The sequence below is a fragment of the Enhydra lutris genome, unplaced genomic scaffold, assembly GCF_002288905.1.
Source record: "Enhydra lutris kenyoni isolate GAN:26980312 unplaced genomic scaffold, ASM228890v2 scaffoldscaffold41, whole genome shotgun sequence".
NCBI classification, from domain to species: domain Eukaryota; kingdom Metazoa; phylum Chordata; class Mammalia; order Carnivora; family Mustelidae; genus Enhydra; species Enhydra lutris.
In genome coordinates this window covers 11,387,202-11,411,613 of record NW_019154125.1, presented here as the reverse complement: position 1 = coordinate 11,411,613, position 24,412 = coordinate 11,387,202, and the positions used below count along the sequence as shown (strand labels likewise).

The following is a 24,412-nucleotide window of genomic DNA, read 5'->3' as shown; positions in this document are numbered from 1 at the left end:
ATATGTATCTTTTGTTATTTTTTAATTGTTCAAAATATCTATTAATTTTCAAGATTCACAAAATTCAGCAATGTCTAAGAAACCAATATTTATCCATCGCTTTGCCACTCAGTGATAATTACCATCAACATTAGGGCTATATATACTTTTGGATTTTTTTCCATTAGTATAGTAAATATGTATATACTGGCAATGGCATGGCATACATATGTTGTAAACTGCTTTTTCACTTAGTAATAGATTAGGATCATTTTTCTGATGCCAGTAAATACAGACTTATATTATCATGTTTAATGGTTGCATAGCTTCCCGGTGCATGGGCGTATACAATATAATTTATTTAACAATACCTTTATTCGTGTTTTTAGATTGTTTTTATCTTTGAACTATAAATATCTTTATTTGTTTCATTTATGTCTTTTTATTGTAAACCCCTTAAAATTATCATACAAAATAGGTGAGAATAACCAATGAATAAATGAATGAATGAAACGCTAGGAATAGCCAAGATATCTACAACTGTAATAAGGTTGCAGTTGCATTGTCGTGTATTCCTTATAGTACTGTCATTGCAGAGATGAATAATTTTCCTCCCCTCTAATTCTTAGTCAAAATGGGCGAAACTTCTTCCACTAGTATTTCCATGATTCATCGGACTTCTTCTGAAGGTCAAGTTCCTTCCCCTCGCCACCTGAGCGTCATGCATCCTGTTGTGGCCAAAAAGATAAGCTTCTACAAGAGCGGAGATCCGCAATTTGGCGGGGTCAGGGTGGTGGTCAACCCTCGTTCCTTCAAGACATTTGATGCTTTGCTGGATAACTTGTCAAGGAAGGTGCCCTTACCTTTTGGGGTGAGGAACATCAGCACCCCTCGGGGAAGACACAGCATCACGCGCCTGGAGGAGCTAGAGGACGGCGAGTCCTACTTGTGCTCACACCGCAGGAAGGTGCAGCCAGTGGATCTCGACAAGGCCCGCCAGCGCCCACGACCCTGGCACAGCAGTCGGGCCATCAGTGTGCAAGCGCACCAAGCCCCTCCAACCTCAGCAGCTGCCACTGCTGCTCCCGGCATGCTGCGTGCCCCACGAAAGCTCTTGGTCTTTAGAAATGGCGACCCGAAGATGAGGCGTGTGGTGGTTATGAACAGGAGGGTCACGCAGAGCTTCCAGGCGTTTCTGCAGCACCTGACGGAGGTCATGCGGTTCCCGGTGACCAAGCTCTACGCGACAGACGGAAGGAAGGTGAGTGTTCCCGGGGTTTTTCAGGTCTGAGTTCGCCTTGTGTGGGACATAGGTGGAGGCCCCAGAGAAAGGATTTTGCTCGCGCGCGTGCCGTGTGTGTCTGTGTGCGTTCCCACCCTCGTGGGAGGGCACTGGCTCACCTGGGTGGGTGGCCCCACTGTTCTCTGGTCAGAATCTGAAGAAGCCACTTCCATGAGGGGCTCTTTTTAATCTCAAACTCCCTTCCCCTTTCTCCTTCTTTAGCCCCGAGTTGTTGGCACAGAATGTGTTGGCACAGAATGCAATCGTGACAATATTTCCAGAAAAGTCACGGCCAAGAGTGATATCGTTAGGTAGAGAAAACATTTTTTTTTTTTTTCCCCTGCCATCCATGCTGGAGGGTTGGTGGGGGAGCAGGGGAGACCTTCCCCCACAGCTGTCAGTGTGGCTACCAGGTCCTTTCTCAGCTGGCTCAGGGTGGACGTTTGGCTACAGCTGGATATTTTGGGGGGAAGGCAGAGGCAGAACTGCATACCTTTTAAAGATTCCTTTAGGGCAGAAGACATCTCTCTTCAGATAGTAATCAGGTTGAGTAAAGATGTTGGTCTAGTCACCCCCCCACCTTGATACTGGTAACTTTGTATACATTATTGGTGCCTAATGAACACTTGGTGATTATCCCTTTCAAACCCTGAAGATTGTTGAGTTGATTCCACTCACTATAAATAATATATGGAAAGGGGGTACTTGGCTGGCTCAGTCCACTTGACTTAGTTTTGAGACCCATGTTGGGTGTAGAAATTATTTTAAAAAATAATAATAAAATTAAAAAAAAATACTGTATGGAAAGAACAAAAACGTCATGTTGCTCATGTAAGGACCTTAACTCTTTGGTTTCTTCTAGGTTCCCAGTCTCCAAGCTGTGATCCTTAGCTCTGGAGCTGTGGTGGCAGCAGGAAGAGAGCCATTTAAACCAGGAAATTATGACATCCAAAAGTACTTGCATTCTGCAAGATTACCAGGGATCTCTCATCATGTATACGCCAAAGGAAGTGCTAGGTCAGAAAGCAGAAAGAGTAAGTCCCTTAAATATGTAGCTTTTATTTTTAGCCCTGAGTTGTGGGTTTTTTTTTTTTTTTTTTTTTTTTTTTTTTTTTTTTACCACAAGATGAAAGAAAGAAAACCCAATCCATGCTTAAATGGCCAATTTCCTTCGTCACATGAAGGAAAATGAGGGGATCGAAAACATTTTTTTAAAAAATTTTTAAAAAGATTTTATCTTATTCATTCAAGAGTGAGCAGGGGGAAGGCAGAGGGAGAGGGAGAAGCAGACTCCCCACTGAACAAGGAGCCCAATGCAGGGCTCGATTTCAGGACCCTGAGATCATGACCTGAGCTGAAGGTAGAGGCTCAACCATCTGAGCCACCCAGGCGCCCGACTGAAAACATTCTAAATGGGAATTGGTTATATGTATAGTTGGAAAGAGTTATAGAGGTTGTAGAGTTTTTTTTTTTTTTGTTTTCGGTTTTTTTTTTTTAGATTTTTTCAGATCAATCAGTGATTAAATTGAGGGGGTAAGCCTTTATTTATGTGTGTGGAGGGCATATAATACCTAAATAAAAAATAAAAATACCAGCATTTCTTGATTTGGAGACGAATTCTATGGAATTTGTATAAGTGGCATCTGGTAGTTATATGGTTTTCTCCAAATAGTACCATGCAGCATCATAGCTAAGCTCAGCAGGTTAGTTGTGTGTGTTTTAAAAATCTCTAAGTACATATGACCCCACTTTCTGAAGTTGTTTCAGTAAAAATCACAGCCCTTGGATCCTTTTTTTATTTATTAAAAAAATTCATGTAGTCAGTTCATGCTGGTTAATAATAATCTATGTTGATAATTCCTTAGGAAATGCTGCACAGTATAGCATAATCCTTTGTGTAGGTGAGAAGGAGGGCTTGTTGATGCCCAAGAGTGTAGGATGGGCTGTAAGTTCTCTATGCAGGCATGGTTAATCATATTATTCATTGTGCTCAATATTTTAATCTCATTATTCATTGTGTGCAGTTTTTTAGCTCTATGCTGAGGAATTGATTGCCACTTATACTTAGATTTTGGTTTTTATGTAGACATGGAATAATAAGCCCTTTAAGTAGTATTAATCCCTCTACTTATTGCTAAAGTGGGTGAAACTCATCTATTATGGATGTATTCAATAGATATCTATCTACTAATGTTTCTGTTCTGTAGGCATTAACTGCCAAATATCTGTTAAGCATATGGTAGTCCTGTTTCACTGTGTTCACATTACTAAAATGATTTTATTATTTTTTGTGTTAAGGGTTGGGAATATGATTTTTGGTGGTGTTAGGGAATCTGAGGGCTTTGTTAAATTTTACCTTAAAAAATTTTAAGAGAGCCCTTTTCATTTGTGATTTTGGTAAATGCATGCCAAAAATAAGAGAAAATATTTCCAGGTTTATACTCTAAAATGTTGAAGGTATTTAATTGATGCCAACCATATGCAAATCTATACAAACTACTAATAAGAATTTGATTGAGTTTAAGAGGCTTGAGTACTGGAGTTATCTTTAGAGACACACAGTAAAAATATAACTAGATACATTGGTCTGTTGTCTAGCTCTGTTCTCTTTTGTGCTCTATATTAAATCAAATGCAATAATTATACAAAGTGAATGCAAAATTAGTAATTACTCGATTAATGTTGACTTCTAAATAAATTCTAAAAATGTTTTAACTTTCATAATGTTGTAGGTATCTCTTAGATATACACAGACAGGAAAATGAATATCACTGTAAATTATTACTTACTTTGTTTGCATAGGTAAGCAGCACTTAGTTAGACTCCAGTTTCAGTACTGGTAAACAAAACAACAAAATAAAATCCCACAAAAATCTTTTTATTTTTGCTAGAATCCTTAGCAATTTCTACTTCCCTTATTAAAATTGCCTGATTAAACTCATGAAAATTAAAATTCTGTGAATCTCATTATTGAAGTAAGATTGTAGATTCTCTTTTTGAGAATAGCTTGTAGAAGTGTACCAGATATTATAGTGAATTCAAGTAACCAATGAATACATAGAGGTGAGAAACATGTTAATGATATCTTACTATGAAATTCAGAAAATATGAAATTTTCATACTATTTTTTTTCCTTTTCTTTCTTTGCTGCCTCTTCTATTGGATATTTATAACTTCTCTATCTTCTACATTTTGATGTGGGGCATCTTTTACTCTCAAAATCTTGAAAGTGAGGACACATGTGCCTTCAAGCCCAAAGTCCCAGATTTATTCTGTTTCTTCTGACAAAATGCATAATAATGATTGCTACTCAGACCAGTCTTTTGCTTCTGAAAATTACTTGGCCTTAGAAAAAAATGATTCTCAGAATTTGTTGATATATCCTTCTGAAGATGATATTGAGAAATCAATTATTTTTAATCAAGATGGTACCATGACAGTTGAGATGAAAGTTCGATTTAAGATAAAACAGGAGGAAACCATAAAATGGACCACTGTCAGTAGAGCTAGTCTTTCTCATAACAATGAAAAGAGTGAGGTAGGTGGTTTTCCAGGAAGAACAGATGATCAGTTTTCTGGTTTAAAAATTGCAGCATGCTCATTGTCTGCAGATGTCTCATCTCTAGAGAAAGACAATAATCAAGAGGGCAGTTTGGCAGAGGACATAAATACTCAAATGACAGATCAAGAGACTGAAACTTGCCCTTCTGCTAGTTGGCAGAATGCTGCTATGGACACAAACACCATCCAGGAGACCAAGGATCAAGCAAAGCATCATTTTTATAGACCCCCTACACCTGGACCAAGGAGAGTGAGACAAAAGAAATCTGTGAGGGGGAGTGTGACCTTGGTATCTGAAACTGAAGTTCAAGAGGAAATGATCTATAGTGAAGAGAAGGAGGATGGGGAAAACAAATCTGAGTATCATATGTTCACACATTCTTGCAGTAAAATGTCATCAGTATCTAACAAACCAGTGCTTGTTCAGATCGATAACATTGAACAGATGGAGTCATCTTTAGAAAGAAAAAAGGAAAGCAAGCTGCTCAAGTCAGGTGCAATACGTGCTGGTATTGTAGAAATAACAAGTCAGAAGATGTTAGAGATGTCTCATAATAATGGCTTACTGCAGACTTTATCAAAAAACTCAATTGTGGAGGAAGGTATAGTTGATAGTGTAACATCAGACAACAAAACTAGTATCAAAAAATTAAGACCTTGTGGTAACACCAGTGACAGATGTAGTCCTGCTTTAGCAGATACAACTCATTCTTTAAGTAACAACTATGGAGCTGACAGAACTATTTCTGACACCCCAGCTTCAGCAGGGCCTTCCACTGCCACCGTAAGAATTGACAGAGTAATTAATGAGTTTGCTCAGTGTGGTGTAACAAAATTTCCAGCAAATGAAAAGCAGAGTTCCTCATATGTTGCCAGCAAAAAGAAGATGAAATCTCAGCAACAAATGATAAATTCCAGGTATCAGGATGGGAAGATTGCAACCAAAAGAATTCTTAGTAGGAGTGAGAAAATTAACACAAGAGGTAGAATTGCACAGGGAATCATATTGGAGGATTCAGACAGTTCCCTTAAAGAAGGAATACTGTGTGAGGAAGACCGCCACATAAGTGATATGGTAATTCAATCAAATTATTGTTGTTCCAAAAGTAATCTCAATCCCATGAATTCCAAGAATTTCCATGTAAATAAATTAAATACTCTTCAGAATCCCAAGAAGTTTCAAGGACTTTTAGCCAAAAGGAAGTCCCGACCAGTAAGTTTAGGAGGACCTACAAAAAGAGAAATTGGTCAAGACAATAAAGTATTTCCCCATAATGAGCTTTGGTGTTGCAAAAATAACTTTGAAGATCAAAATTTATTTTATCTGTTTAACTTCCTTGAGCAAAAACCCAGTGCTGTTTGTGGACCACAGGCTCAAGCAGAAATAGCATCTTGGTATTTGAGAAGAATGACCAAGAAAAGTTTAGTTTCAAAAGTTAATAATTCACACATAACTTTAAAAACTCAGAAAAAGCAAAAAGGGGATAAGTTGAAATCAGGTACTGTTGTAAGTAAACATGTTACAACCAGGGCAAATTCCTTAGCTTCTTTAAGAAAAGCTGTTTTTCCTGAGGATATTAGCCATCATTCAGTTCAAAATTATATACAGAGATGGTTGCAGAGCATAAATCCACATTCAGCTTTGCAACCTAGAAAATCAGCTCCAACATACAAAAAGGCAAGGAATGTGGTAAGTAGTAACAACAATGGTTTTGTAAGAACTAATTCACACACAAGTTCTGGAAAAGGAAATAATTTTGTTAGGGAAAGTAATAAACACATAACTAAAAGTGCCAGTTTGACAGAAAATCTAGGCAAAAGGGTAGGTAAATCTTTTGACAAAGATAACAGTGATGACCTTTCCAAAGATCTGGGTGAGAATGAGGTTGAATCTCTGAATGATGCTTGCTTGTTTCCCTTGCATGAAAATTATGCTTTGTCACAGTCAGCTATCAGTGATCATAATACTAAAATCCAGGTATGTGCTGAAAAATTAGGACCAGAGGTAAGCCTTATTTATGAAGAAATAAACCTAGCTACAAAAAGGCGCAGCGTAGAAGCTGCTATTCAAGTAGATCTTATGGAAGAAGACACTCCAAAAGACCTTTTACCAGTCTTGTTGTTTCGCCAATTGCAAGCTTTAGTTCATAGTATTCACAAGACTCAGAATGGAATTATTCAAATGCCAGGTTCACTTGAAGATGTTCCTTTCCCTTCCCCAATATATAAGTCATATACTAATGTCCTTCTAGCTTGGCTTCTGGTGCTGACCTTAAAGGGAAGTATAAATAACTTCTGCCAAGGTGATGCTCACAAGACTACCAACAGAGCTTCAGAAATACTTGGATTATTGGAGATTCTAAAGCATACTGCCATCACAGAGGAAGCTGATGATTTGAAGGCTGCTGTTGCCAATTTAGTGGAATCAACCACAAATCACTTTGGACTCAATGAGGGAGAACATGATATGGTTTCAGGAGGACTTTCTGCAAATTGTTCCACACTCAACATTCAGAGAGTTCCTAAGTGTATTGAAAATGAAAAAACACAGAAAATCTCCTGTTTACATGGAGGCTTCTCTGGCAGTGAGGGCTGTGGCCCTGAAGTCTGTGTTTCAGAGTTGACTTGTTCTTCATGTAAGATGTGCACTGTGAATAAGACCTATCCTCCAAAAGCGACTTGTAACCTCAGTGACAATTTTTGCCCTAGAGATGGCTTTACCACTGATCAGGCCTCCATGAATAAGGCTTGTTTCCTAGGAGAGGTCTGTTCACTTACTGATGCTCTGTCTTCCCATAATGCTTGTACTCATGATGAAAACCATAGTTATGAGACAACTTGCCCAGTTGATGAGACCTACATTCCTAACAAAGCCTGCAATACCAGTAACTTTTTAAATTCCAAAGAAAACACATGTGCTGATAATTTGGAATTGACTGAAGAATTAGAAAGGATTGATGAAGTTCAGAAAGATCTAAATATTTTGGCAGACCCTGGGTGCAAACATGGCTTTAATATATTGATGTCACATCAAAATACCATCAGTTTAAATCACTGTGGCTTTCCCATAAATGAAACTGAACCAGAATTTGATAAGGAACATAGTTCTGAGGCTGAATTTAAAATTTTTTCATTAAAGAAATTTCAGGGTAAAAATGCATCTATATCTTCTGATAAGGAAGACTCAAAGACTTCTGAAGAACCAGGCTCAATAACCAGTAGCATGACATCAAGTGAAAGAAACATTTCAGAACTGGAATCATTTGAAGAATTAGAAAACCAGGACACTAATCTCTTTCATACAAAGGTAAATGCAGGAGAGCCAGCCACTGAAGAATTGATCCAAAAAGAGTTAGAGGCTAGTAAAAATTCAGAATTGATAGAAGTCTCCAGTGGGAACATTTCAGAAGAAGAAAAAAGAAATGATGTAATTTGTGAGGCAATCAGTAGGAAGTCGGCAACACCACCATGTTTAGTGTTTTGCTATGATTCTAAGCAAAATGTTGAAAGGGAACTCAATGAAGGAGAAACTAAAATGAGAGTAAAAATGATGGTGAAACATTCAGAAATTGGAAGTTATTCAGAGTCCTCTCTTGATTTTAAAAACTGTTTCACAAGACCAGTGACTTCTGATGGGTCAGAATTTAGACTAGACAGTGAGAATGAGCAGCCATATAAAACATCCAGTGATGGCCCCAATGGTGGTTGTGAGGAGATTGCTGAAGAAAAAGAATACAATAAAGGATTTGTTAAAAGGACAATAGAAAAGCTTCATGGTAAAGGAGAAATTATTAAACCATCTTTTTTTTCTGGGTCTGTGCACAGATCTCAGGTTTGTCCTTATAACTCTATGGAATTTCAGTGGGCTAGGAAAGCTGGTCTTTATGATTCTGAAGGTCAGTCATTTGGGTCTTCTGAACAGGTCTCTAGTAGTTCATCTATGTTACAGAAATTTCCAGAAGAAGATCAAGATAAATGTGATGTGAGGGCCAGTTATCACGGGGGAGACATAGGACATGGTACAAAACAAAATAATCATAACAGAATTGTTAGAGATACAGAGGAAGGGGTAGTGATTGATAAAGGAAAATGGCTCCTGAAAGAAAATCACTTGTTAAGATTATCATCTCCTGAAAATTCTGGCTTATATGGCAATGAAGATACCACATCAGTGGATACTCTACTTAATAACGGCAATGAGGTACCATATTCACATTTTGGAAATTTGGCTCCAGGCCCAAACATGGCTGAGCTATCCTCTTCAGAACTGGAAGAACTGACTCAACCCCTTGAACTGAAATGCAGTTATTTTAACATGCCTCATTGTAGTGACTCTGAGCCTTTTGGTGAGGATTTGCTAGATATTCAAAATAAAACTTCTGCCAAGGAGAGAATACCAGATCATCACACAGAAGAGAAGGCTAGTCATAAGTCAGAAAGAGTATGCACATCAGTCACTCAGGTTTTTATGTCTGCTGGTAACAAAGTCCATCCTGTCTCTGATGATACTATTAAAAACCAACCATTGCCTATCAATAATGTAATTCGTGGTGCACTTCAGGAAGGTGACTCTCTGGATAAGCTCTATGCTATTTGTGGCCAGCATTGCCCTATACTAACAGTTATCATCCAACCTATAAATGAGGAAGACCGAGGATTTGTATATTGCAAAGATTCTGATATTGAAAATTTCTTGGGTCTCCATTTATGGATGAAAATACACCCACATTTACTGCAGTCAGATAAGACCATATTCAGAGATGAGAACAAACAAGTAAGGGGTAGAGAAACATTTATTGATAATGCCAGTGATGATACATTTGATCAGCTTTATTTTAATAATACATTTGACTTGATGGATAAAAGAAAATTAAGAAAATTAAAAGGAATTAACTCCTTGAGCTTAGAGGAAGAAAATAATTTAAAGAAATTTCAATTATATTTAAAGAAGAAGTTTTGTGTGAATTTCTTGCACATATCATTGTTGGTTGTGGATGATGTGAATTCAAATACACAAGATGGCACCAATAAGACAAATGAAATCTTTGAAGTAGTTGATGAGAATAACAACTTACTAAATTACAGATTTCAAAATTCATTAACAAATCTCAACCAAGTAGTAAGAGAAAACAGCAACTATCATTTCTCTTTTGAAATGCACGATCAAACCTGCCTATTTTACCAAGTTGAGACATCCTTAAATATTAGCAATAGAAATGTATTAGAAATATTTTATATATTTGAGGATGAAAACCTTTTTCTTTGGGAAGAAGAAAACCAATTTGATCTTGAAAACAGTGATGAACAAGATTTATAATATTAATATCAGCAAATCTTTTAAAATCAATGTGTTTTTTCCTCATAATGAGGTGAAACACATGGGATGGATATAGACTAACTTCTAAAAATTTTGCACTTTAAAATGAGCTTCTTCTAGAAAGTTTGTATGTGGATAATTTGATTTGACTTTCATTATTCTGCTGATCTTCATTTTTCCAAAAACTAAAGACTCAGTTTTTATTCTCTTACTTTTGAAATTTCTGTATTTTTTTTCCTGAACATTTGTAATTTCCTAGAATTGTGATTTTTTCTTTTAGGACAACATAAAAGCCCTAAGGACAGGAAATCTACCTTTTTTCTCTCTTTTTATGTTGTTCACTTTAACACAAAATATGTACTGATGAATAAATGGAATAGACATAGTCTCAAAGTGTATATCATTTATTAATTTTAAACTCTGATTTAATAAAGATATGAAGCTAAGATCTCTGCAACAATCTCATAAGTTTCTTGTTCCAAATGTGTTGACTCTAGTTTCCTCAGAACATCTATCCAATAAACTCAATAAGCATTTCCAAGGGACAAGACCCATTTTCCCTCATGATTTAAAAAAAAAAAATGCTTTACTACTATGCTCCCTCTCTAGTACTTTGCCTAGAAATTGTAATCTTTTAAACAGCAGTAAAATGTCAAGAAATCCAAATAGGTCAGGGAAAAAAAAGGAAAAACTTAAGGCATGCTCTGTGAAAAGCATGGAATCATTTAACTTGGGAACGAAAATTTAAAATTTAAAATTCTCAAAATTGAAGAACTGCTGTGAAGAGGAACTTGACATATTTTTTTGTGTTCAACTTCATTGATAAAAATTTAAGTGTGTAAACCTGGCGATTCACAGACTTGTACCCCTGGGGATAAAAATATATTATATGTTTATAAAAAATAAAATTAAAATTAAAAAAAAAGAAAATGAAAACACTAATTCAAAAAGATATGCAAAAAAAATTTAATTAGATATAAAGAAATACATATTACCTAGAAAAATAAATTTGATTAGACTATAAATTGCCTTTTTTGAATACTTGTGGTATTTTGCCTGGGATTTATCCAGGGAATATTTTAAGATTCCTTCTACTTCATGACTATATTACAGACTATATTGATGGTACAGAAACACATCGTATAAAACATTGAAATCTATATCTCTTGTCTGGAATGGACTTAAAGTAGAACAGTTAATGTTTTTTTGGAGCCATATATGGAGGTACTAAAACAACTTAAATATGGTATTAACTAAAGGTAACTAATCACATAAAAAATACCTTTGGCTACAGTTTAACATGAGTCATAAATCCATAAATTATGAGCTGCTATTTATTTCACCAGATGAAGACTTACCTCTATGTAGAGTATGCTTTTTCTACATTAAGTGATATGTTTTCTCATTGAAAAATAGTTTGCCATGTTATGTAAACGTCTATAATGACCAGTGAGAATTTTGTTGAAATAAAGGGCTAAAATTATGAAGAAATAAGAGGAAAGGGGGAATTAATTTTGTGCCTACTTTATAGTAGGTCTGTGGTAGTCTTACAGATCTAGTAAATGTAATCCTTCCTCATAAAGGTACTGTGCATTTGGCTTTCCTATTTTCCCTTTTTAAAGGAAGGGAGGTAAAGTACTTTAATCAATGGTGCATAGTACCACAATTAGAATTTGAACCCAGACCTTTGTGCTTGAAAATCAGTGTTATTTTTATTACACCTCATTCTTTTTGTGTGAAGAAAAAGTGATAAAATATTTAAAAAACTGGGCACCTGTGTGACAAGGTCAGTTAAGTGTCTGACTCTTGATTTCAACTCAGGTGATGACCTCAGGATTGTGAGATTAAATTAATTAAATGATTAAATAAATTAAATAAAATGAAATTCTCTCCTTCTCTCTCTGCCCTTCATCTGTTTCTATCTCTCCCTCTAAAATATTTGTATTTATGTTTGTACTTATATTTATATTCTATATATTTAAAAAAATTCAAAAAATTAGTGCTCTCCACAGAGAAGAGAGAGAGAAGGAAATTAATTTGAAAAGAGAATGATATTTAGATATATCAAGGAGGTTGGGGAAATCACAACAGCCAGGAGCTTATAGGAAAATGTGGCATGTAGCATATGGTTTTTTAGCAATTATAATACGTATGTTACATTAATACAATAACACTGCTAGGTGGCCCAGAAGCTATTGGGAAAAAGAAATTGAGAGTGACATATGAATTATTAATTCATGACTGTGTAATGTACTTATTTAAGATGAATAGGTTCATATGCATTGGATTCTGAGATTTGGATTCACATCTTATATCATCTTTCTATTCCAATTCTAGCATATTGCTTGGGACATGGTAAGCACCTAGCAAATATGTGTTGAATGGTTACCTTTTATTATCTTCAAATACATATGGGGAGATATGCAAAGATGCTGATTGATATAACTAACTTTTTAGTATTTTATGAAGCAATATTTCAATCATTAAAAAGTTCTTTGAAAGATTTTTTCATTTATTTTTATTTTTTCAGTGTTCCAAGATTCATTGTTTATGCACCACAGCCTGTGCTCCATGCAATACGTGCCCTCCTTAATACCCACCACCAGGCTCACCTAACCCCCCACCCCTCTTCTCTCCAAGACCCTTAGTTTGTTTCTCAGAGTCCACAGTCTCTCATGCTTCATCTCTCTCTCTGATTTCCCCCAGTTCACTTTTCCTTTCCTTCTCCTAATGTCCTCCATGTTATTCCTCATGCTCCACAAATAAGTGAAACCATATAATAATTGACTCTATTTGCTTGACTTACTTGATTACTCAACATAATCTCCTCCAGTCCCATCCATGTTGATACAAAAGTTGGCTATTCATCCTTTCTGATGGAGGCATAATATTCCATTGTATATATCGACCATATCTTCTTTATCCATTTGTCTTTTGAAGGGCATCTTGGCTCTTTCCATGTTTAAAGATTGTGGCCATTGCTGCTATGAACATTGGGGTGCATATTGACCTTCTTTTCACTACATTTATGTATTTGGGGTAAATACCCAATAGTGTAATTGCAGGGTGATAGGGTAACTCTATTTTTAGTTTCTTAAGGAATCTCCACATTGTTTTCCAAAGTGGCTGCACCAACTTGCATTCCCACCAACAGTGTAAGAGGGTTCCCCTTTCTCCACATCCTCCCAAACACTTGTTTACTGTCTTGTTAATTTTGGCCATTCTAACTGGTATAAGGTGGTATCTCAATGTAGTTTTATTTTTATTTATTTATTTTATTAACATGTAATATATTATTTGCCCCAGGGGTACAGGTCTCTGAATCATCAGGCTTACACATTTCACAGCACTCATCATAGCACATACCCTCCCCAATGTCCATAACCCAGCCACCAAATCCCTACCCCACCACCCCCTAGCAACCCTCAGTTTGGTCCCTGAGATTAAGAGTCTCTTATGGTTTTTCCCCCATCCTGATCCCAACTTGTTTCATTTTTTCCTTACCTCCCCCTGAAAACCCCCCACCCTGCCTCTCAAATTCCTTATATCAGAGAGATTATATTATAATTGTCTTTCTCTGATTGACTTATTTCGCTTAGCATAATACCCTCTAGTTCCATCTATGTCATTGAAAATGGCAAGATTTCATTTCTTTTGTTGGCTGCATAGTATTCCATCATATGTATATACCACTTCTTTATGCATTCATCTGTTGATGGACATCTAGGTTCTTTCCATAGTTTGGCTATTGTGGACATTGCTGCTATAAACATTTGGGTACATATTTCCCTCTGAATCACTACATTTATATCTTTAGTGTGAATACCAAGTATTGTGATTGCTGGGTCATAGGGTAGCTCTATTTTCAACTTTTTGAGGAGCCTCCATACTGTTTTCTAGAGTGGCTGCACCAGCTTGCATTCCCACCAACAGTATAGGAGGGTTCCTCTTTCTCCACATCCTCCCCAGCATCTGTCATTTCCTGACTTGTTAATTTTAGCCATTCTGACTGGTGTGAGGTGGTATCTCAATGTGGTTTTGATGTGTATTTCCCTGAAGCCAAGTGATGTGGAATAGTTTTTCATGTGTCTGTTGGCCATCTGCATGTCCTCTTTGCAGAAATGTCTGTTCATGTCTTCTGCCCATTTCTTTTCTTTCTTTCTTTTTTTTTTAAAGATTTTTATTTATTTATTTGACAGACAGAGATCATAAGTAGGCAAAGAGACAGGCAGAGAGAGAGAGAGGAGGAAGCAGGCTCCCCGCTGAGCGGAGAGCCCGATGCGGGGCTTGATCCCAGGACCCTGAGATCATGACCTGAGCCAAAGGCAGAGGCTCAACCCACTGAGCCACCCAGGTGCCCCACTTCTGCCCATTTCTTGATTGGAGTATTTGTTCTTTGGGTGTTGAGTTTGATAAGCTCTTTATAGATTTTGGATGCTAGCCCTTTATCTGATATGTCATCTGCGAATATCTTCTCCCATTCTGCCAGTTGTCTTTTGGTTTTGTTGACTGTTTCCTTTGCTGTGCAAAAGCTTTTGATCTTGATGAAGTAACAATAGTTCATTTTTGCCCTTGTTTCTCTTGCTTTTGGTGATGTTTTTAGGAAGAAGTTGTTGCAGCTGAGGTCAAAGAAGTGGCTGCCTGTGTTCTCCTCATGGATCTTGATGAATTCCTATCTCACATTGAGGTCATTCATTCATTTTGAGTCTATTTTTGTGTGTAGTATAAGGAAATGGTCCATTTTCATTCTTCTGCATGTGGCTGTCCAATTTTCCCAACACCATTTGTTGAAGAGACTGTCTTTTTTCCATTGGACATTCTTTCCTGCTTTGTCAAAATTAGCTGACCACAAAATCGAGGGTCTATTTCTGGGCTCTCTATTCTGTTCCATTGATTTGTATGTCAATTTTTGTGCCAGTACCATACTGTCTTGATGATTATAGCTTTGTAATAGAGCTTGAGATCTGGACTGGTGATGCCACCAACTTTGGCTTTCTTTTTCAACATTCTTCTGGCTATTCAGCGTCTTTTCTGGTTCCATATGAATTTTAGGATTTTTTGTTCCATTTCTTTGAAAAAAGTGATGGTATTTTGTAGGGATTGTGTTAAATGTGTAGATTCCTTTAGGTATCATAGACATTTTCACAATATTTGTTCTTCCAGTCCATGAGGATGGAATGTATTTCCATTTCTTTGTGTCTTCCTCAATTTCTTTCATGAGTACTTTATAGTTTTCTGAGTACAGATTCTTTGCCTCTTTGGTTAGCTTTATTCCTAGGTATCTTATGGTTTTGGGTGCAATGATAAATGAGATCAACTCCTTTATTTCTCCTTCTTCTGTCTTGTTGTTGGTGTATAGAAATGCAACTGATTTCTGTGCATTGATTTTATATCGTGACACTTTACTGAATTCCTGTATGAGTTCTAGCAGTTTTGGAGTGGAGTCTTTTCGGTATTCCACATCAAGTATCATATCATCTGCGAAGATTGAGAGTTTGACTTCTTTGCCTATTCGGATACCTTTTATTTCTTTTTGTTGTCTGATTTCTGAGGCTAGGACTTCTAGTACTATGGAATAGCAGTGGTAATAATGGACAGCTCTGCCATGTTCCTGACCTTAGGGGAAAGCTCTCAGGTTTTCACCATTGAGAATGATACTTGCTGTGGGTTTTTCATAAACAGCTTTGATGATATTGAGGTATGTACCCTCTATCCCTACATTTTGAAGAGTTTTGATCAAGAAAGGATGTTGTACTTTGTCAAATATTTTTCCAGAATCTATTGAGAGTATCATGTGGTTCTTGTCCTTTCTTTTATTAATGTATTGTATCACATTGATTGATATGCAAAAGTTGAACCCACCTTGCAGTCCAGGAATAAATCCCACTTGGTCGTGGTGGATAATTCTCTTAATGTACTGTTGGATCTTATTGGCTAGTATTTTGATGAGAATTTTTGCATCTGTATTCATCAAGAATATTGGTCTGTAATTCTCCTTTTTGATGAGGTCTTTGGTTTTGGGATCAAGGTAATTCTGGCCTCATAAGATGAATTTGGAAGTTTTCCTTCCATTTCTATTTTTTGGAACAGTTTCAGGAGAACAGGTTTTAATTCTTCTTTAAATGTTTGGTAGAATTCCATGGGAAGGATTTGGCCCTGGGCTCTTCTTTGATGGGAGATTTTTGATGACTGCTTCAATTTCCTTACTGGTTATGGGTCTGTTCAGGTTTTCTATTTCTTCCTGGTTCAGTTGTGGTAGTTTATATGTCTCTAGGAATGCATCCATTTCTTCTAGATTGTCAAATTTGCTGGCATATAGTTGCTCATAATATGTTTTTATAATTGTTTGTATTTCTTTGGTGTTGGTTGTGATCTTTCCTCTTTCATTCATGATTTTATTTATTTGGGTCCTTTCTCTTTTCTTTTTGATAAGTCTGGCTAGGGGTTTATCAATCTTATTAATTCTTTCAAAGAACCAGCTCCTAGTTTCATTGATTTGTTCTACTGTTCTTTTGGTTTCTATTTCATTGATACCTGCTCTGATCTTTATTATTTCTCTTCTCCTGCTGGGTTTAGGCTTTTTCTTGTTCTTTCTCCAACCCCTTTAGGAGAAGGGTTATGTTCTATACTTGAGACCATTCCTGTTTCTTGAGAAAGGCTTGTATTGCTATATACTTTTCTCTCAGGACTGCCTTTGCTATGTCCCAAAGATTTTGAACAGTTGTGTTGTGTTTTCATTTTCATTTGTTTCCATGAATTTTTAAAATTCTTCTTTAATTTCTTGGATGTCCCATTCATTCTTTAATAAAATGCTCTTTAACCTCCATGTATTTGAGTTCTTTCCAACTTTCCTCTTGTAATTGAGTTCTAGTTTCAGATCATTTGTATGGTCTGAAAATGTGCAGGGAATGATCCTAATCTTTTAGTACAGGTTGAGACCTGATTTGTGACCCAGGATGTGATCTATTCTGGAGAATGTTCCATGTGCACTAGAGAAGAATGTGTATTCTGTTGCTTTGGGATGGAATGTCCTGAATATATCTGTGATGTCCATCTGGTCCAGTGTGTCATTTAAAGCCTTTATTTCCTTTTTGATCTTTTGCTTGCATGATCTGTCCATTTCAGTGAGGGGGGGTGTTAAAGTCCCCTACTATTGTTGTATTTGTTGATGGAGTCTTTGATTTTTTTATTAATTGGTTTATATAATTGGCTGCTCCTATGATAGGGATGTAGTTGTTTAAAATTGTTAGATCTTGTTGTTGGACAGACCATTTAAGTATGATATAGTGTCTTTTCTCATCTCGTATTATAGTCTTTGGCTTAAAATCTAACCCCAGCTTTCTTTTGATTTCCATTAGCATGTCAAATTGTTTTCAGCACCTCACTTTAAATCTGGAGGTGTCTTTGAGTCTAAAATGAGTTTCTTGTAGATAGTATATCAATGGATGTTATTTGTTTTTTTGTTCATTCTGATACCCTATATCTTTCGATTGGGGCATTTAGCCCTTTTACATTCAGGGTAACTACTGAAAGATATGAATTTAGTGCCATTGTATTGCCCTTAAGGTGATTGTTACTGTATATTGTCTCCGTTCTTTTTTGGTCTGTTACTTTTAGGCTCCCTCTTTGCTTAGAGGACCCCTTTTAATATTTCCTGTAGGGCTAGTTTGGTGTTTGCAAATTCTTTTAATTTTTGTTTGTCCTGGAAGCTTTTTATCTCCCCTTCTATTTTCAACAATACCTAGCTGGATATAGTATTCTTGGCTGCATATTTTTCTCGTTTAGTGCTCTGAATATATCACACCAGTCCTTTCTGGCCTGCCATGTCTCTGTGGATAAGTGTGCGGCCAATCTAATATTTCTACCATTGTATGTTACAGACCTCTCATCCTGAGCTGCTTTTAGGATTTTCTCTTTGTCACTAAGACTTTGAAGTTTTACTACTAGATGATGGGGTGTTGACCTATTTTTATTGATTTCAAGGATGATTCTCTGTGCCTCCTGGATTTTGATGCTTATTTCCTTTGCCATATTAGGGAAATTCTCTACTATAATTTGTTCCAATGTACCTTCTGCCCCCCTCTCTCTCTATCTTTTCTTCTTCTGGGATCCCAAATATTCTAATATTGTTTCATCTTATGATATCACTTATCTCTCAAATTCTCCCCTCATGGTCTAGTAGTTGTCTCTCTTTTGCTCAGCTTCTTTATTCTCCATCATTTGGTCTTCGATATCACTAATGCTCTCTTATGCCTCATTTATCCTAGCAGTAAGAACCTCCATTTTTTATTGCACCTCTTTAATAGCTTTTTTGATTTCAATTTTGTTAGATTTTAGTTCTTTTATTTCTCCAGAAAGGGCTTTTACTTCTCCAGAAATGGATTCTCTCATATCTTCCATGCTTTATTTGAGCCCAGCTAGCACCTTGATAGTCATCATTCTGAATTCTAGTTTTGGCATATTACTAATGTTTGTATTGATTAGGTCCCTAGGTGTCAGTGCTGCCTCTTGTTCTTTTTTTGGTGGTGAGTTTTTCCACCTTGTCATCTTATCCAGATAAGAATAGATGAAGGAGAGAACAAAATACTAAAAGGCTGGCAAAGACCCCGGAACAATATACACTAACCAAATCAGAAGAGACCCAAAACCAGGGGGAGTAAAATGAGGGAAAAAAAATAAAAAATATTAAAAAATACAAAATTATATATACATATATATTCGATTGGTGAATAGAGCAGAGCCACCACTTGATTTTGGGTGTATTCTGGTATCTTAGAAGAAATTACCTCTCAAATTTTAAAGAAAGAAAAACATATATATATGTTAATAATAAAATAAAATAAAATTAGGGTATGCATGAAGAATGGATGGAATATGATTATAAGGATGAAAATTTAAAAAGATTCTAAAAAAGAAATTGATAAGATAAGTTGGTTGTAAAAATAACAAAATTAAAAAAAATTAAAAAAAGAGAGGAGAACATGATCAGGCTGGAGACTGGAACAAATCCATACACTAGATTTAGGGCATATTTTGATCTATTAGAAGAAATTGTATCCCTAAATTTTAAAGGAAAAAACCGTATATGTATACCAAAAATAAGGTTAAATACAATAAAGGAATAAAATATGAGTATAACAGTGAAAATTTTAAAAAAGTTAAAAAAAGGTATTGATAAAATAGTTAAAAACCATTAAAAGAGGAAAGAGGAAAAGTTAAAACAAAAGTAGTATTAAAAAATTTAACTTTGAAAGACTAAATGGGAGAAAAGCCATGAATTCTGTGTATTGCTTTCCCCTAGCTTTGGAGTTCTGCAATTCTCATAGATCAGTAAACTTGGACGTGGCTGGATGTTCTTGATGTCTTCTGGGGGAGGGGCCTGTTACAGTGATTCTCAAATGTCTTTGCCAGAGGCAGAATTGCACTCTCCTTGCCTGGGGCCAGGCTAAGTAATCTGCTTGGGTTCGCTCTCGGGAGCTTTTGTTCCCTAAACCCTTTCCATAGAGCTTTAGAGGACAGGAATGAAAATGGCACCTCCCAATCTCCAGCTGGAAGGAGCCAAGAGCTCAGGGCCCCACAGAGCAGTGCACCCTCAGAGAAAAGCAGTCAATCCTCCCATCTCCCTGTCTCTGGCTGCACTCTGAGCTCACCCAGCCTGTGACTGAGCGTTTCTATCTCTCATGTATGGCCCTGTTTGGATTCTTGAAACCCAGGACATTCCTGACATACACTCCTGTGCTACTCCTCCCAGAGGAGGAAGGAGGGGGTCTCTCTGGATCTGCCACTTGTGGGGTCTCTGCTCAAAGAGCAGTGACCTGACTGTGCCTCAGATCACTGTTTAAGGTAAGCCTGAGGTGAGAGTGCACCCCTTGGCTCTGTCTCTGTAGCCGGCTTCCCTGCTCTGATACCTGGAAGCTCTCCACTCATGTACCCCTAGTCCTTCTGTGACCCCGCGGGTCCTGAGACCACACTGTCCTCACAAGGGTTCCACCTCTGCTTAGCCTCTTAAGCGACATCCCTCAGTGGAGCAGACTATCAAAAGTTCCGATTTTGTGCTCCACTGCTCTCTCACTTGCCAGGCCCCTCCCCATGTGATCTATCTTCCAATTGTTTTGTATTCATTCCTCTGCACATCCTACCTTCTGGAAAGTGGTCAATTTTCTGTTCCTAGAAGTGCTGCTCTTCTTCTCTTCTATCTCCTGTTGAGTTTGTAGGTGTTCAGAATGGTTTGATAACTATCTAGCTGAAGTCCTGGGACCTAATGATATTTCAGTCACCTGCTCCTCCACCATCTTGCTCTCAATGTGGTTTTGACTTGAATCTCCCTGATGGCTAATGATGATGAACATTTTTTTCATGGATCTGTTAGCCATTTGTATGTCTTCTTCGGAGAAATGTCTGTTCATGTCTTCTGCCCATTTTTTGACATGATTGTTTTTTTTGGGTGTTGAGTTTGAGGAGTTCTTTATAGATCTTGGATATCAGCCCTTTGTCTGTAGTGTCATTTGCAAATATCTTCTCCCATTCCATGGGTTGTCTCTTTGTTGTGTTGACTGTTTCCTTTACTGTGCAGAAGGTTTTGATCTTGATGAAGTCCTAAAAGTTCATTTTCACTTGTTTCCTTTGCCTCTGGAGACATGTCTTGAAAGAATTTGCTGTGGCTGATGTTGAAGAGGTTACTGTCTATGTTATCCTCTAGGATTTTGATAGATTTCTGCCTCACATTGAGGTCTTTTATCCATTTCGAGTTTATCTTTGTGTATGGTGTAAGAGAATGGTCAAGTTTCATTCTTCTATACATAAACTGTTCAATTTTCACAGCACCATTTTTTGAAGAGACTGTCTTTTTTCCACTGGATATTTTTTCCTGCTTTGTTGAAGATTATTTGACCATAGAATTGAGGGTTCGTATCTGGACTCTCTACTCTGTTCCACTGGTCTATGTGTCTGTTTTTGTGTCTGTACCATGCTGTCTTGGTGATCACAGCTTTGTAGTAAAGCATGAAATCAGGCAACATGATGCCTCCAGCTTTGTTTTTCTTTTTCAAAATTTCCTTAGCAATTCAAGGTCTTTTCTGGTTCCATACAAATTTTAGGATTGATTGTTCCAGCACTTTGTAAAATGTCAGTGGAATTTTGACTGGGATGGCATTGAACGTGTAGATTGCTCTGGGCAGTATAGACATTTTTTAAAAAAAGATTTTATTTATTTATTTGGTAGAGATTACAAGTAGTCAGAGAGGCAGGCAGAGAGAAAGAGAGGAGGAAGCAGACTCCCCACTGAGCAGAGAGCCTGATGCGGGGCTTGATCCCAGGACCCTGAGATCATGACCTGAGCTGAAGGCAGAGGCCTCAACCCACTGAGCCACCCAGGCACCCCCAGTATAGACATCTTAACAATGTTTATTCTTCTGATTCATGAGCATGAATTGCTTTTTCATCTTTTTGTGTCTTCTTCAATTTCTTTCATGAGTGTTCTGTAGTCCCTTGAGTATAGATCCTTTATCTCTTTGGTTAGGTTTATTCCCAGGTATCTTATGGTTCTTGGTGCTACAGTAAATGGAATTACAGTAAATGGATTCTCTAATTTCCCTTTCTATATTTCATTGTTAGTGTATAAGATAGCAACTGATTTCTTTGCATTGATTTTATATCCTGCCACATTACTGAATTGCTGTATGAGTTCGAGTAGTTTGGGGGTAGAGTCTTTTGGGTTTTCCATATAAAGTATCATGTCATTTGCAAAGAGAGAGAGAGTTTGACTTCTTCTTTACCAATTTGACTATGTTTTATTTCTTTTTGTTGTCTGATGGCAGTTACTAGGACTTCTAGTACTATGTTAAACAATGTGGCGAGAGTGGGCATCCTTGTCATGTTTCTGGCCTCAAAGGGAAGGCTGTCAGCTTTTCTCCATTGAGAATGATATTTGCTGTGGGGTTTTCATGGATAGATTTTATAAAGTTGAGGAATTTTCCCTCTATCCCTATACTTTGAGGAGTTTTAATTGGGAACGAATGCTGGATTTTGTCAAATGCTTTTTCTGCATCAGTTGTGAGGACCATGTTGTTCTTCTCCCATCTCTTATTGATTTGTTCTATCATATTGATTGATATGCGGATGTTGAGCCACCCGGTCATGGTAGATAATATTTTTAATGTACTGTTGGATCCCATTAGCTAGGATCTTGTTGAGAATCTTGGCATCCATATTCATCAGGGATATTGGCCTGAAATTCTCCCTTTTGGTGGGGTCTTTGCTTGGTTTGGGGGTCAGAGTAACACTGGCTTCATAGAAAGAGTCTGGAAGTTTTCCTTCTGTTTTTATTTTTTGAAACAGCTCTAGAAGAATTGGTATTTCTTCATTGAATGTTTGGTAGAATTCCCCAGGGAATCCATCAGGTCCTGGGCTCTTGTTTTTTGGGAGGTTTTTCATCACTGTTCAATCTCGTTACTAGGTATTTGTCTATTCAGGTTGTCAATTTCTTCCTGTTTCAGTCTTGGAAGTTTATAGGTTTCCAGGAATGCATCTATTTCTTCTGGGTTGCTTAACTTATTGGCATATAACTGTTGATAATAATTCTGAAGATTGTTTCTATTTCCTTGGTGTTAGTTGTGATCTCTCTCCTTTCATTCATAATTTTATTAATTGTGACCTCTCTCTTTTCTTTTGGATTAGTTTGGCCAGTGGTTTATCAATCTTATTGATTCTTTCAAAGAAACAGCTCCTAGTTTTGTTGATGTGTTCTACTGTATCTCTAGTTTCTTTCTCATTGATCTCTGCTCTAAATCTTGATTATTTACCTTCTTGTTCACGGGGTTGGCTTAATATGTTGTTGATTTTCCAGTTCTTTAAGGTGTAAAGAGAGCGGGAGTATTTGGGATTTTTTAATTTTTTGAGTGAGGCTTGGATGGCTAAGTGTTTCGCCCTTAGGACTGCCTTTGCCATATCTCATAGGTTTTGGACTGATGTATCTCCATTCTCATTGGTTTCCATGAATTGTTTAAGTTCTTCTTTGATTTCCTAGTTAATCCAAACATTCTTGAGCATGTTGGTCTTTAGCTTCCAAGTATTTGAATTCCTTCTGAATTTTTTCTTGTGTTTGAGTTCCAGTTTCAAAGCATTGTGGTCTGAGAATATGCAGGGAATAATCTCAGTCTTTTGGTATCAGCTGAGCCCTGATTTGTGACCCAGTATGTGGTCTATTCTGGAGAAAGTTCCATGTGCACTTGAGAAGAATGAGTATTCTGTTGTTTAGGTGGAACATTCTTTATATATCTATGAGGTCCATCTGGTCCAATGTATTATTCAAAGCTCTTGTTTCTTTACTGATTTTTTGCTTCCATGATCTGTCTATTACTGAGAGTGCTGTGTTAAGATCCCCTACAATTATTGTATTCATATCAATATGACTCTTTATTTTGGTTAACAGTTGTCTTATGTAGTTGGCTACTCACATACTGGGGGCATAAATATTTACAATTATTAGATCTTCTTGGTGGATAAACCCTTTAGGAATGATGTAGTATCTTTCTGTATCTCTGACTACAGTCTTTAGGTTAAAGTCCAATTTATTTGATATGGGAATTGCTACTGCAGCTTTCTTTTGAGGCCCGTTGTCATGAAAGATGGCTCTCCATCCCTTCACTTTCAGTCTGGATGTATCTTTAGGTTCCAAATGTGTCTCTTGTAGATAGTGTATGGATGGGTCCTGTCGTTTTATCCAGTCTGCAACCCTGTGCAGTTTTATGGGAGCACTTAGGCCATTCACGTTGAGAGTGATTATTGAAAGATAAGTTTTTATTGACATCACGTTGCCTGTGAAGTCCTTTTTTCTATAGATTGTGTCTGTAAATTTCTGTTCTATGTCTCTCTTGCATTCTTTCTTATTTTATAGAACCCCCCTTAATATTTCCTGCAGTGTTGCTTGGTGGTCACATACTCTTTTAAACCTTGCCAGTCTTGGAAGCTCTTTATGTCTCCATTCATTTTGAATGTCAACCTTGTTGGATCAAGTATTCTTGGCTGCATGTTCTTCTCATTTAGTGCCCTGAATATGTCTTGCCAGCCCTTTCTGGCTAGCCAGGTTTCTGTGGACAGTTCTAACACTATTCTGATGGACCTTCCTCTGTACCTAAGGAATCTCTTCCCCCTAGCTGCTCTTAATAACTTTTGTCTAAAATTATGATTTGTGAATTTTGCAATTAAGTGCCTAGAGGTCTTTCTAGACTTGTTGATCTTGGGAGGTGTCCTTTCTGCCTCTAGGACATGAACAC

The 24,412-nt window shown here is 37.0% G+C and overlaps 1 protein-coding gene across 1 annotated transcript; it reads left to right on the top strand.

Moving 5' to 3' along the window:
- The first annotated feature begins 613 nt into the window (after positions 1-613).
- On the top strand, positions 614-10,139 carry LOC111155458 (RP1, axonemal microtubule associated). Its single transcript, XM_022515621.1, has 3 exons — positions 614-1,240; positions 2,124-2,295; positions 4,492-10,139. Exons 1-3 carry the CDS (start codon positions 614-616, stop codon positions 10,137-10,139), a joined length of 6,447 nt encoding a protein of 2,148 aa, XP_022371329.1.
- Positions 10,140-24,412: the final 14,273 nt, after the last annotated feature.

Bases quoted from the DNA above. Each gene is read 5' to 3' on its own strand.
- LOC111155458 (XM_022515621.1), top strand. From the start codon at position 614: ATGGGCGAAACTTCTTCCACTAGTATTTCCATGATTCATCGGACTTCT. The intron at 1,241-2,123 runs GTGAGTGTTCCC...GGTTTCTTCTAG, and splicing joins ACGCGACAGACGGAAGGAAG to GTTCCCAGTCTCCAAGCTGT. The intron at 2,296-4,491 runs GTAAGTCCCTTA...AAATCTTGAAAG, and splicing joins TAGGTCAGAAAGCAGAAAGA to TGAGGACACATGTGCCTTCA.